The sequence below is a fragment of the Cricetulus griseus genome, assembly GCF_003668045.3.
Source record: "Cricetulus griseus strain 17A/GY chromosome 1 unlocalized genomic scaffold, alternate assembly CriGri-PICRH-1.0 chr1_1, whole genome shotgun sequence".
Taxonomy (NCBI): Eukaryota; Metazoa; Chordata; class Mammalia; order Rodentia; family Cricetidae; genus Cricetulus; species Cricetulus griseus.
In genome coordinates, this window is record NW_023276807.1 from 140,029,687 (window position 1) to 140,043,775 (window position 14,089).

A 14,089-nucleotide genomic window follows, 5' to 3' on the forward strand; every position below is an offset into this window, starting at 1 on the left:
AAAGTGGAGCTGGTGCCTACATAGAGCCTTCACTCGTACATTCCAGCGTCTTTGGTACAGGAAGGTACTCTGTACACTACCAAGAGAGAAAGGCCAGAAACCTACCCCAGCAACAAACCCTCTGATAATTATGTCCTGCCTGAAAGATACAGGGTATTGGTGGCACAAAGCTTTCGGGAGTAACCATTTAGTATCTAATTTGACTTAAGGCCCACTCCATGAGGTGGAATGCATACCCACACTGCTTAGTGTGACCAAGAACTTGAGACTAGATACCTAGGGTAAAACCAAGTGCTATTGTTATTTTTAAAAAAAGGAACAATAAAATAACTCCTGATATTCTGCTATATTCATAGATAAGTGCCTTGCTCAGTCATCATCAGAGAAGTTTTCTCCTGAGGCAGATAGGAAAAATGCAGAGACCTACAGCCAGACAATATGCAGAAAGTGAGAAACATAGGACATTCAGCCTTAAACAGGAAGTCTCTATCAAGTCTCTCACTTCAGGGCTCAGGGAACCCTGAGGAAGAGGAGGCAGAAAGAATCCAAGAGCCAGAGGGGATGGAGAACACCAAGAAAACCAGGCCCTCTAAACCAGCATGATCAAAGTTCGTATGAACTCACAGAGACTAAAGTAGCATGCAGAACAGGGCCTGCATGGGTCTGCACCACACAGTCTTTGTGTATATGTTATTGCTTCCAATTTTGTGTTTTTATGGGATTCCTGAGTCTTCGAATGAGTGGGTATCTATTCTTGGTCTCCTTTCCTTCTGTTTGTACAATCCCAATGTTAGGTTTTGTTTAATCATATATTTTATTACAGTTTTATTATTTAAGACAATTTTTAAATTTAAACAGATTTTGATCATATTCTTCCCCTCCCTCAAATTCTTCCAGATCCTCTCCCCATCCCTACCCACCCAACTTTAAGTTTTTTCTCAAAAATCAAAAGCCCAATAGAACAATAAAACCTTCCAAAATCATGAAAACCAAATAAAACCACACCCCAAAAGAAACAATACCAAACTGTAACCAAGGATCTAAAAAAGGAAAACAAACAAACAAAAAACCAAACAAACCCCCAAAAAACCATGTTGTCCATTATATGTTGTTCAGTTACTCCTGAACATGAGGCCTGTCCTGGAGTGGTTTATATACCCAGTGTCACTCTATTAGAGAAAACTGATTTTCCCTTTCTCAGCAGGATTAAGTGACAGTTCGGTTTTAATCTTTACTCTAGTGGTTAGGTTTTCACTCATTCATTCAGTGAAGAAGATGCCCTATAGACTTGCCTCTAGGCCAATCCTATGGGGGACATTTTCTCAGTTAAGATTCCTTCTTCCCAAATGACCCTAGTTGTGTCAAGTTGACATAGAAATTAGCCAGCACACTTAAGTGAACAATCTGCTCACAACTAGAGTGAAGCCATGTTCAATGGCAGGGTGATGAGTAGATGTTAAATAATATGTATTAAGAAGCTGTATTTTACAATATTTAGAATATACTTTTGACAGTAAAGTATTATAAGTTATATGGTAAAATCATATTCTTTTATAATAGATACACGGACATGTGTTTGTAATGAATACAGTGACAGTGTATGCAAAGAGTTTGTAGAGTAGGGGTCACTTACATCATCCCTGCAAACTTTTTTTGGGGGTGTTGTTTTTTGTTATCCCTCCCTATCTAGATTAGGGTGACCTTGAACTCACAGAGATCCACCTTTGTCTCCCAAGTAGCCCAGCATGTGTTACCACACCCAGCTGCAAACTCCTGCTAAAGGATTTCTGTACAGTGTTCATTTTTAGTGTGGCTAGCAGGCTGATAAGTAGAAAAGCATCATTTTTGTAAGAACATGGTGGTAGTGTCAGATTGGAGGTACCAGGGCACCAGAGCAAGCTGGGAAACACACAGGCAAGGTGCATAAGTTCAGTGGTTGGCTTCAATGAAAGAGTTTTTTAAAGTCAAGTAGAAGAGGAACTGTAGGAGAATTAAAAACAGATCACAAGAGTATCTGTAAATACCAGAAAGGGTGTTTCCTTAGGTCATCTTCAGTCTTCCAGCCCCTGTGTCCATTAGCAAGAATGAAGTCAGTCACAAGGACAAAAACCGAGTTACAGGTAAAGGGAGAAAAAGCTTTGAAATTGTCCTGCATTGTGTATTTGCACTCACGTAGTAAAAAGCCTAGGGGGATGGCCTGACTGGTAAGGAAAGGGAAACACAGCTTCCACCTTTTTACTTTGTATCTTTCATACCTGAATATTGTGCACACATGTTGACATGTGCACTAGAGCCTGAGCTGCAAGTATGTCAGCATTGACTCCTAAATGCCTTCCCATTTGAGTTTCAAGTGACAAGCTTGCTCATTCTCACTGCTCTTATTTACCATTGCTTGGAGGTTACTAGCCAGTGCTTTTATATAAGAAAAAGAAGTGAATATAAATATTGGAAAGGATAGGCAAGGTAATTCTTCAGCAAAGGCTTTAGAAATGATGGTAAATTATGGTATTGCTGGATGCCCAAAGAGAGTTTCCTGAACAAAGGTAGAAATTTATGTCAGTATGTATATATCCCATACATAACACATTTTTGTGAAGGGCTTATTTGGGAAGGGTACTTAGAAAAGTGCTTTAATAAATGATGATCTCTAGGGAGCTGAGAAGGCAGAGTATGAATCTGATTTTTATCTTCATGGTTAAATGATATTTGCACTATTTGTTAATGTATAACCAAATCTTCTCCCCCAGATTAGCTAAACTTTTGATTTCTCTCATGGTCAAGATAAAATTAAGGAATATAGGGGGAAAAAAAAACAGATAAAAAAGATGATCCCAGGAGTCTTGACTGGGGACATCCTTGTAGATGCATGGGAATTTTCCTTGCATCAGGTTTCTACCTGACCCTAAAATGCCCACCCCCTTCCCCAATCAAGACACTCTTTCATAACTCTCCCCCTCTCTCCCACCCCCAACTTGATCCCTCATGTTCCCATCCTCCCCTCCCCCAGTCTACCCAGGAGATCTCTTCATTTTCTCTTCCCAGGGATATCCAAGCATTCCCCTTTGGGCCTGCCTTCTTTCTTAGCCTCACTGTGGATTGTAGCATGTGTCCTTTACATTACAGCTAATGTCCACTTATGAGTGAGTACACACCGTGCTTGTCTTTCTGGGTCTGAGTTACCAAATTCAGGATTTTTTTTTTCTAGTTCCATCCATTGGCCTTCAAATTTCCTGATATCATTGTTTTTAACAGCTGAGTAATACACCATTGTGTAAATGAAACACATTTTGTTTATTCATTCTTTGGCTGAGGGCCATCTAGGTTGTTTCCAGGTTCTGGCTACTACAAAATAATGCTGCTTTGAACATAGTTGAGCAAGTATCCTTATGGTGTAAGTGTGTATCCTTTGGGTATATGCCCAAAATTGGTATAGCTAGGTCTATAGGATGGCTCATAGAGCTCACAGACACTGAACCAACAGATATGACCAAATGGGACCAACCTAGGCCCTCTACATATGTGAGACAATTGTATAGTTTGGTCTACTTGTGGGACTCCTAGCTGTGGGAGCGGGACCTGTCCCTGATGCTTTGGCAGGCTTTTGGGAACCTATTCCTCATACTGGGTCACCTTACCAAGCCTTAACTCGAGGGAGCAGCTTAGTCCTACCTCAGCTTGATGCCATGCTTTGTTAACACCCATGGGAGGCCTGCCCCTTTCTGAACAGAAACAGAGGGGGAGTGGATTCAGGGTTAGAAGGGCAGAGGTGGTGGAGGAAACAAGAGGAGAGGAGAGAGGGAAAACTGCTGTCAGGATGTAAAATAAATGAGTAAATGTAATTTAAAAAGAAGAAGAAAGAAAGATCCCAGAAAGAGATGGCAGTTGACTATGGTGAACAGAGCATCTGTTGTTGTTCTTAAAACATAGAACATTTGTGAATAAAGAGAAGATGGCAACACAGAGAAAATGTTTTCCTTTGTTGAGTTTTCGAGGAAGGGGCTGAACTTGGGCAGGAAGTGACTTAGGACTTTACAGTAGGTGCTTCCTTGGATGCTCAGGTTCATCCTTGGAGAACAAGTACTGTGCTTTTCCTGTGGCTTAGTCATTACTCTTTTGAAACTGCTCTGCTCTTCTGCCTTGATGGGTGCAGGACTGAGGTGCCACTGTCCCTTTTACATCCCAAGCACTGCCACAGTGCATATTCTATGACTTGTCTGATACACGTTACTTGATGAAACAGACATAGAAAGATTATAGATTCTGCTGGACTCAGTGGCTTATTGGATCCAGACACAAAAGGAGATTCTGCGGGGATTCCCTGACTATGACTTCACTCATTGAGTAAACTCTTGTTAAGTAATACCAGGTTAGTGCTGAGGTTGTAGGAAGAATAGATAAGTCTTGCTTTTGAGCTTCTGGGGAAGATGACTGGCACTTTTGAATACGGTGTGCTGAGTGGAAAAAACCATTCCCAGCGTTGCATGTAGTCACAGTGGACATGGTTAATGTGGCCTGCAGGTGGAGTTGGGGGCTGTTTGGTTTCAGTCTCAGTGGTTGAATGAATTATCCAGGGAAGGAAAGGAAATAAGAGGGCAGGCAGACTGAGACACAAAGTGCACAGTGGCTTCTGGCATATTTAGTACATGGTGAAACCCCACCCAGGTCAGTAGGTGTTTCTGGAGATTTTTTCATCCATGTAGCCTTTTTGTTTTTTTGAGAAAAGGTCTCATAGAACCCATGCTGGCCTCATCTTGTCTGTCTGTATAGCTGGCCTTGGGTTCCTGATCTTCCAGGCTACTTCCTGAATGCTGGGATTACTGGACCTTGGACCATCATGTTGCCCTAATACATGGGACCCTGTGTGTGTGTGTGTTCGTGTGTCCCCTTCGTGTCTGTATCTGTGTTCATGTGCGCATGTGTGTTTGTGAGTGCGTGTGCATGCATGTTAATTATAAAGGCTTTGCATATGCTAGGCAAATATTCTGCCATTATCCCCAGCTCCATTATATTTATCCATTCAGTGATAGTGTTTAATGTATTTCTGAGACATGTTCTTTGCAGTTGGAAGATACAAAGCTGGAAAATTAGTGTGTGTGTGTGTGTGTGTGTGAGAGAGAGAGAGAGAGAGAGAGAGAGAGAGAGAGAGAAAGAGAAAGAGAGAGAGAGAGAGAGAGAGAGAGAGAGAGAGAGAGAGGGAGGCTGCTAACTCATAGAGATGTGATAGAGACTTAACTTTAGGAAATGAAGAGCCACTGGAGAATTCTAAGCCAGCATAGGATTTGTACTTAGGGAAGATCTGATCTCTTAGTGGCTGTGTGCAGGTTGGGTCAGAGGCCTCAGTGAATGGAGGCTGTACAGGAGGAGCGCCATCACGAAACACTGAGAAAGAAGGCTAGTGAGGGAGAAGAAAGGGGCACTCCCAGGCTTGTTTCTAGGTGTGTAGGCTTGGCACAGAGAGGCCAAGTGTCTCTGGGGTGCTGCTGCAGAGTGAAATGCAACAGCAGTGGACTTGGGGGAGAAGGCTTATCTAGCTAGAGCTGTAGAACCAGAATGGGTGGTCATGTGGGTGCTGCCCATGGTCAGGAGGAGACGTGGGTAGGAGTTGAAAGCTTTCAGTGGTTGGAAATTGTGGACGATAGTCTGAAGAGTGGTTCTCAACCTTCCTAATGCTGTGACCCTTTGATACAGTTCCTCATGCTGTGGTGACCACCCAACCGTAAAACTTTCATTTATACTTCATAACTGTAATTTTGCTACTGCTATGAATCATAATGTAAATACTGTTGGAGACAGAGGTTTGACAAAGAGCTCACGACCCACGGGTTGAGAACCACTACTCTAAAGACGAGAAGTTGAGGTTGACGGCTACACTTTCATTTTAATGAGCAAAAGAACCCACAGAGAAGCCAAAAGAGGAGGAGGAGGAGGAAAAGCTCATGAGAAGTTGTTTCTGGAAGCCATGGGAGGAGAGTTTCTTGAAAAGAACTGCTCCAGAGAGCAAATAAAATAAAGATGGGAAGTATCCATTAGATTGGACAGTTAGGGGGGCAAGAATTGCAGGGGAAAGATAGGTATACAAAAGAGCAAATTTCAGTAGTTAAAGAGAAAACATGAACTGAAGTGGAGGCATGGGCAGCCCCCAGGAAGAAACAGAGCTAGAACCGGGTGGTGGGGAGGCCCTATATTGTTGTTTTAACTTCAGCACAGTGGCTGTGACTTAATCTACTGCTATCTCAGCCAGCAATTCCAACTCTGCAGTTACCAGCTTGCTTCTCTAGCAGTGGCCTGGCATGCAGCCTGGTGAGGCTTCTGCTCCCACAGGCACTGGCCCTGTCACTGCCACTAAAGATAGCTTTAACTAAAATTCTTTAACTAAGACTCGAGATTCAAAGGTTGGGGTGAAAACCTATGAGCTCAGAGAGACTGAGTAGTAACTAGCTAACCCCCTCCTTGCTGGCATCTATGGAAGGAAGACCTGTGCTTCCACTTTGCCAAACCACAAAAAACTAAGCCCCTCCAAAACCCATCCTACTTCCTGTATCTGTCTCTTCCAGATGCCCTCTGGTGTGCTATGATTACTTTCTGTCAACTAGTTGCTAACTGCAGCCTTCTGACCCAAGGCTAATTTTATTTAATTAATGCAAATGCAAACTCAGGGTTCACAGTGTGATCAGATATATCCCAACTGTATATATCAAGGATAAAATCTGGCTGGAGAGGTGGACTGATTTTCCAGGGAACCAAGTTTAGTTCTTATCACCAATTTATGCTACTCATAACTACCTGTAACTGCATCTCAAGTGGGTCCTATGCCCTCTTTGGGCATCTGAGGAGACATATGCACACTGTGTGAGTGCATGTGCTCGAGGTCATACACACACACACACACACACACACACACACACACACACACACACACACACACACACCTGAGGAGACATATGCACACTGTGTGAGTGCATGTGCTCGAGGTCATACACACACACACACACACACACACACACACACACACTTATGAAAAAGAGAACAAAATGACAAATGTCTCATGATACATACTGGGCATTGTTTCTAGGGCTGGAGGGGAACCAAATTCCACAATGCTCAAGTCTCTAATGTCACATGAGTTAGTCCTTGGATCATATGACCTATGAAAATCTCCTACCTATTTTAAATCATTTCTAGGTTTTATTTATAATACTAAATATACAATGTAATGTATATATTATATCAGAAGATATTATGTCCTACTACTTAATGACAAGGAAAAAAATCAATCTAAATTTAGTATAGACAATTCTTTACAAATATTTTATAATTGGTTGAATTTAGAGATGTGGGATTTTATTTGTTTTTTTTTCTTTGTAAAAAATTAATGCTATTTTTCCTATTTTATAGAGACTGGTATGTGATTCTTTGAGAGAATCCTAAAATTTTTTACATGTGTTTATTACGGTATCATTGCCAAGTAAGAATGTAGAGTTTTTAGATATTTTAAAAAGTTGTTGGGAATAGCCTTGTCCTCAGGTAGAACTGACTGCCTTAACCAAAGGTTGAAGGGTATGATGACGATTCAAATGAAAGACTTAATCACTAAGGGTTTAATTGAATAATTGTCCAATTTGTACTTGATTCCCCCCACCCAAGGAGTTAGTTATGGCCTTTGATTCTTATCAGCTGTATTTGACACTGTACCAAGTTAATTCACGTGGCACTGCATTTCACTACAGGAACTGACGATGTGGTGGGTCCTGAAGGCATGGAGAAATTCTGTGAAGACATTGGTGTTGAACCAGAAAATGTAAGTCCCCCTCCCAGGACAGTGAAGTGCCCTTCTTGCCTTTAGTTTGCCCTTTTCCAAGTAAGGCAGTAATACGAGAAACCGTTGTGTGTTGGTTTGTATGCCGCTAAGACATGCGTTCTAGTTCTAGTTGCATTTTTAAGTGGATCTTTTATTTTTTCTTTTTGTTTTTGTTTGTAGTTTGTTTGTTTGTTTGTTTTGTTTCGTTTTTGACGGGGTTGCTCTGTGTAGTCCTGATTGTCCTGGAACTTGCTCTGTAGACCAGGCTGGCCTCAAACTCAGAGATCTGCCTGCCTTTGCCTCCTGAGTGCTGGGATTAAAGGTGTACATTGTGGTTGGATTTTTTGGGGAGGCCACCAGTTTCTAAATAATGACATGGAAACTTATTATGAAAGCTCAGCCTTTAGCTTAGGCTTACCTCAACTAACTCTTATAACTTAATATTAATATTAATATTAATAAATATATACATTCTGCCACATGGTGTTACCTCTCTTTCATCTTGCACCTCCTGATTTCTCTCCATATCTGGCAGAAGGCTCCACCTTTCTTTTTCCCAGAGTCCTCTCTGTCCCTGGAAGGTCTGTCTAACCTCTTCCTGCCTCGCTGTTTGCCAGTTAGCTCTTTATTAAATCAATCACAGCGACATATCTTCACACAGTGTACAAGTAACCCACAACAGTGCACCACCACTGTCCAGCCTGAATTTTTCCCTTTTAAGTCTTGTGGTGTAATTGTGGTCATTTGCTGGTTTGGTTTCTTGTATCTAAAAGGTACATTGATTAATCTTGCAGTATACGAAGGGTGCGGGCATGCCGGGCAATGGTGGTGCACACCTTTAATCCCAGCATTTGGGAGGCAGAGGCAGGCGGATCTCTGTGAGTTCGAGGCCAGCCTGGTCTCCAGGGCAAGTGCCAGGACAGGCTCCAAAGCTACACAGAGAAACCCTGTCTCAAAAACCAAAAAAAAAAAAAAAAAAAAAAAAAAAAAAAAGAAGGTTGTGGGCACACATACCCTCAGTGGCAGATGAACAGTGGGTACCAGTCACTGTGTGCTGGGTACCTTTATCCCCCTCAGTAGCTATTTCAACTTAATAAAGAGTTCCAGATTTTAAATAATTATTCATAAAGGTTTGAGTAGGTGGTAATTACCATAAATTTCCCACAGGTCTTTCACTTCTAATTGAACTGAGCTCAGAATGTGACTGATTTTTAGTGTAAAAGCACTAAATATTTCCCTTAGAGTTTGAAGTTTTTAATATGCTTAATTATTTTTGCCTAGTTCTTCGCATCGTGATAGTGTTAAATATTCTTTCCTGTTCTCACATATCTTACACTAAAATGAAAAATTATGTTCACACTTGTGCCCTCGTTCATAAATGATGCAACTTAGCTTTATAATAACTGCCATTGTAACAAACGTGGCAGATCCTGAAGGAGTTTATGGTCTGGAAGAGGTCTCCAGGGACCATCTCCTTTGTTTAGACTTTTAAAGACATCTGGTGCCCATGGTGTTTATGGTGCTTTTAATGAAAACTAGGAATTGAGATTTTATACCTTTTGGTCTTCTTTTTCATTTTACCTTTGCCTTTTCTGTGCCTCTCTGGCTGCTCTCCCCACAGTCTCACCACGGAAAGAGTTAGATGTTCTAAGGTGTCTTTGGAATGTGTTTCATTATGTGGGGGTTTTGTCTTACAGTGTTTTAACTTTATTTAAAGGTGTTTTTAGTTGAGTTTAGTTTGGTTCCAGTATTTTGATTACACCAGTATTCATCTTGGTGTAAAAGTTTAGGCACGGCAGGTCTTTAGTGTCTCACCTGGAGGTGTCTATGGGTACAGGGAAAATGGTGCGACTGGCTTTCAGTAGACAGTTTTATCTAGGTGCTCGCTGAAGGGAGAGGTGGAAGAGGGGCTGGCTGCAGGTCCGATGAGAGTGGGAGACCAGGGTTAAGCTACAGAAATTTGAGGGATGGGCTGAACATTTAACCTGAGGCAGAAAGCCTGTCTCTATGTGGGCTGCCCTGGCATTGATTCTGACTGGAAAAGGAAAGTGCTCCAAGTTCCTCACCCATAGCAGTTCTCAAGAAAAGGCAGCTGTTCTTATCATCCTTGTTGGCAGTTAGAACCCTTTCGAACTCTGTTTCTGTAGGAATAGAGACAGTCTTGATATGTGAAATTACAATGAAGACTAAAAGACTAAATTCAGAATTGGATTGTTTCCAAGTATGCATTACTGTGCTTCTGTTCTGAGACAGAGTGGTGTTTTTTTTTGTTTTTTTGTTTTTTTGTTTTTTATTCCCCAAGGAAGAAGATGTGTTGTTTAATGAACCCTGACAAGCTGTCAGTCAGTTGGATACAGCCCGCAAAGCAAGTGCTGAGGTCAATGTTTGTAAAGCCTTTTTCCCCCACTAGCAAGCACTTTAAAGGTATTTTAACACTCGGCCTGACAGTCATAGCTAGGAAATTTTATCAGGCCCGAAAAATTCAAGCCTCCCTTTATTTACTAAGGGGGAGGAGATCCTTAAAACACATCGCTTTCTAAACCAAGGACATCTGTCAGGTTGCTTCCCCAGTGTGAGTGTCCCCTGTGGCTGCTTAGCTGAACCTGTGTGTGTGTGTGTGTTCATGTGCATGGATGTAAGTATTCATGTCTGTGAATTCATGTTTCTTCATGCTCGCCTGTTACTAAATGTGTTCTTACGTAGAACATTAAAAGCAAATGATTATGTCATTTCCTGCTTCCTTTTCTTCTCTCCAAACCCATTCATGTACCCTTCCTTGCTCTTTCAAATTCATGGAACTTTTTTTCATTAATTGTTGTTACGTGTGTGTGTGTGTGTGTGTGTGTGTGTGTGTGTGTGTGTGTGTGAGTGTGTGAGTGTGTGTGTGTGTGTGTGAGAGAGAGAGAGAGAGAGAGACAGAGACAGAGAGAGAGAGAGAGAGAAAGAGGAGAGAGAGAGGAGAGAGAGGAGAGAGAGAGAGAGAGAGACCCTTCCACAGGGAAGACTATTTCTCTCACTCTGGGCAGTCCTTACTGGCATTCCTTTGTTGTCTGTGGTTGAGCCTTCTTGGGCTTTCCCTATCCATGTTAGCATGCTGATTGGTGCCATCCATGTTCTGCTCATTTCCCATCCATGTTAGCATGTGCATTGATGCCGTCCATGTTCTGCTCATGCTTACTTTGTGCTGAAGATTTGGGCTAAATAGAGGCCTAGCTTGATGGTATGAGTCGTTTATGTAAGAATGTGGGTTGGTCTACCTGAAGAAATTGATGTTAACATGTCAGAATTGCAGGACACTTCTGAGGTGAGCAGAGACACTACTATGGGTAGTCTGAAGAACATATGGGGGGGGAAGTTTTTTTTAGTAGCCTGCTAATCTGTAAATCACATATTTTTAAACTGTAATTGAACAATCATGCTTTAACCTCTTTAAGTCTAAAAACCCTACTGACTTTTTTTAGTTTAATGTTTCAAAATAAAAATAATTTTATCACTAGTTTTTTATTATGTTACCTGGCATTTTGTAGGAGTTTGTCAAACCCAGATTAACTCAGTTTTAAAGTCACCCTTCATACCTTGGTGACTGGACCACTGTGAGCAGAAGCTCTTGCAGGATGTTGGAGTGGTAAATGGCTGAGGTCTGCTTTGTCACTGTATCTCTGTATTTTAACAGGTAGTCATGCTTGTCCTCGCTTGGAAATTGGATGCGCAAAACATGGGCTATTTTACTCTGCAGGAATGGCTGAAAGGAATGACTGCTCTACAGTAAGTCCTGGGGCTCCCAGGGTCACTAGTAGTGGAGGATAAGAAGATGAGCAGAATAAAGGAGGGGGGCTCTCCCAATCTTCTCTGGTGGTCACCTCGCCCCTGGGAACTCAGGATGTGGTAGAGTTTAAGAGAAGAGAAGCCTGGTAGTGGGCAAGCCTCCCTTTGGCCGGAGATGGACAGCACAGCCCATCCTGAGGATGACGATGGGTACCTTCTAGTAACTGAAGTGTTTGTATATTGGATATGTGGCAAAGAGAGCATTAGTATTTTTTAGGAATAGCTCTGGAAGAAATAGGTCTCCCTTTGCCATGCATGTGAGCCACATATGTAACGTAAAATTTTAGAATAGCCACATTTTTTTTAAAAAAATCAAGTTTCAATCCATTTTATTTAATCAAAGATACCTAAAACATTATTATTCCAACATATATCATGCTTAAAAAATTAAGCTATTTTCTTTCTCTTTTAAATTTTCAAAATTTAATGCATATTTTACATTTTCAGTCCACCCACTCAGTTTTACTAACCATGTTGGACCTGTTAGTCCAGATTAAGAAAATAGTCAACTAGTGCTTTATATATTTACTCAGTAGCTTTATGTACTTGGTGTGTGTGTGTGTGTGTGTGTGTGTGTGTGTGTGTGTGTGCGTGTGCGTGTGCGTGTGCGTGTGCGTGTGTGTGTGTGTGCGCGTGTGTGCAGGTGTACACTTGCTTAGAGTTTCATTCAAAAAGACAAATTACTTTACTAGATAGGAAGGAAGAAGTTGGAAAGGGGAACAACAACCCATCCTTCAAGATGAAGGATGGCTTTGGTCTAAGAACCAGGAATGTTTCATCTTTTTCTCTTCTCCTTAACTAGGAATAACAGACCTTAGTTTTATTGGATTAAAATTGGAATAGAAATGGTTCCATGATTGTCTTTAAACCACAGTGGGTTTGTCAGCTTTCGCTGTCGATGTCCCTATTGATACCAACCTGCACTGCGTATTGTGCCTTGATAACTCATTCCCTCTCTTGGCTGCTTTCCCATCTGAACCTGGTGTGAAAAAGACATGCCTGGCTTTACTTTGAATATGGCCAAATGAGGAACCTGGGGGCTGAAGGAGAACTATATGTGACTCGTGAAAGTAGAGCTGGGAAGAAAAGCCAAGACGTTTGGTTCTTAACTCACATCCCTCCTCTCTAGCATTGTCTGTGGTGGAGGACTGTTAGGCGGGAGTTACCATCCTTTTACAAGCGCACATTCATTGCCTGTGCGCACTACAGTTTTGGGGTGGGAGCCTCCGTCTGTCATATTGGAGAATGCTGCCTTAGGATTTTGAAGCCTGCTGACTATCATTTTCCTTGCCTTCTGAAAAGATTACCTCATAGCTGTTCTTTTTTAAGTGTCCCTGTGACATGAATGCATGGCCATGTCAAGATGTGGCTTTAAGGCTTGAGGGGCAGCATAACCATCTTTTAGGTCCAGTTTCATTTGTACCTAGAGGCTACTATGCCCTTTTCTATGTAGTCTCAGGCTCTCTCAGACATTCATCTTTACAAAATTTCTTATTCATGCCAGGGCTTGACTGTGTGCTAAGTGCTACACTTTCTGGAAGAGGTCTGTGTCTCCATCCTAAAGGGACAAGGAGCCCATGAAGCTCTTAGTTGTGAGTTCTCTTCTGTGGTATCATGCAGTGTGGTGTAGTTGGTGGCGACAGGTGGGTTCTTAAAGGTGGCTATGACCTAATTCTAGAAATTCAGGCTTCGCTGATATGCATGCCCCCCCCTTTTGTGGTGTAAAATTTGGAGACTGGTTTCCTTATCCAAGATGGAGGTAATCATTTAGGATAGAATTACTGCAATTTCAAGTTTTTAAGATCCTTCCAATGCAGCCTAGCTATGTTAGTTAGGAAACATTTGAATGATACTGATATGCCAAGTGCCATAGCCTGGGTAAAGAAAACCCATGAACAAGATCAAGATTCTGTCTCATGCTTCTCAACCCGTGGGTCACAGCCTCTTGGGGAGGGGGGCCAAGTTGAGTGACCTGTTCATAAGGGTTGCCTAAGACCATCAGAAAACATAGATATTTACACTATGATTCATAACAGTAGCAAAATTACAGCTATGAAGTAGCAATGAAAATAAATTTATGGTTGGGATCACCCCAACAGGAGAAACTGTGTTAAAACATCGTAGCATTAGGAAGGTTGAGAACCACTGTTCTTTTACATTGCGGTGACCTGACTAGAGAATGAGAATGTGCCCCAGTATTTGATACTTGGTCCCCAAGCTGGTGAACATTTAGGAGGTATGGCCTTGCTGGAGGAACTATGTAACTGGGAGGTGAGCTTTGAGATGTCATAGCCCTGCCTTACTTTATTTTACCCCGCTGTTAACAGAGTTCAAGCCCCTTTTTGGCCACACTGGCTCATTTCTGTCTTCAGCTCTAACCATATTCACACTCCTTTCTCCTGCTCTTTTGACTGTAAATGTAGATAAATGCAGTGAACAATAACTATGCCACAGCTTGAACATTAC

General features: G+C 41.8%; 1 protein-coding gene across 3 annotated transcripts in view; it reads left to right on the top strand.

Moving 5' to 3' along the window:
- Window positions 1-14,089, top strand: part of Dcun1d4 (defective in cullin neddylation 1 domain containing 4) — a 76,349-nt gene that overhangs the window by 38,210 nt on the left and 24,050 nt on the right. For all 3 annotated transcript variants that reach the window (XM_027390880.2, XM_035452482.1, XM_027390882.2), the window contains exons 6-7: window positions 7,728-7,798; window positions 11,472-11,563. In XM_027390880.2, coding sequence (XP_027246681.1) covers window positions 7,728-7,798; window positions 11,472-11,563 — 163 coding nt within the window. The remainder of the gene's footprint in view (window positions 1-7,727; window positions 7,799-11,471; window positions 11,564-14,089) is intronic.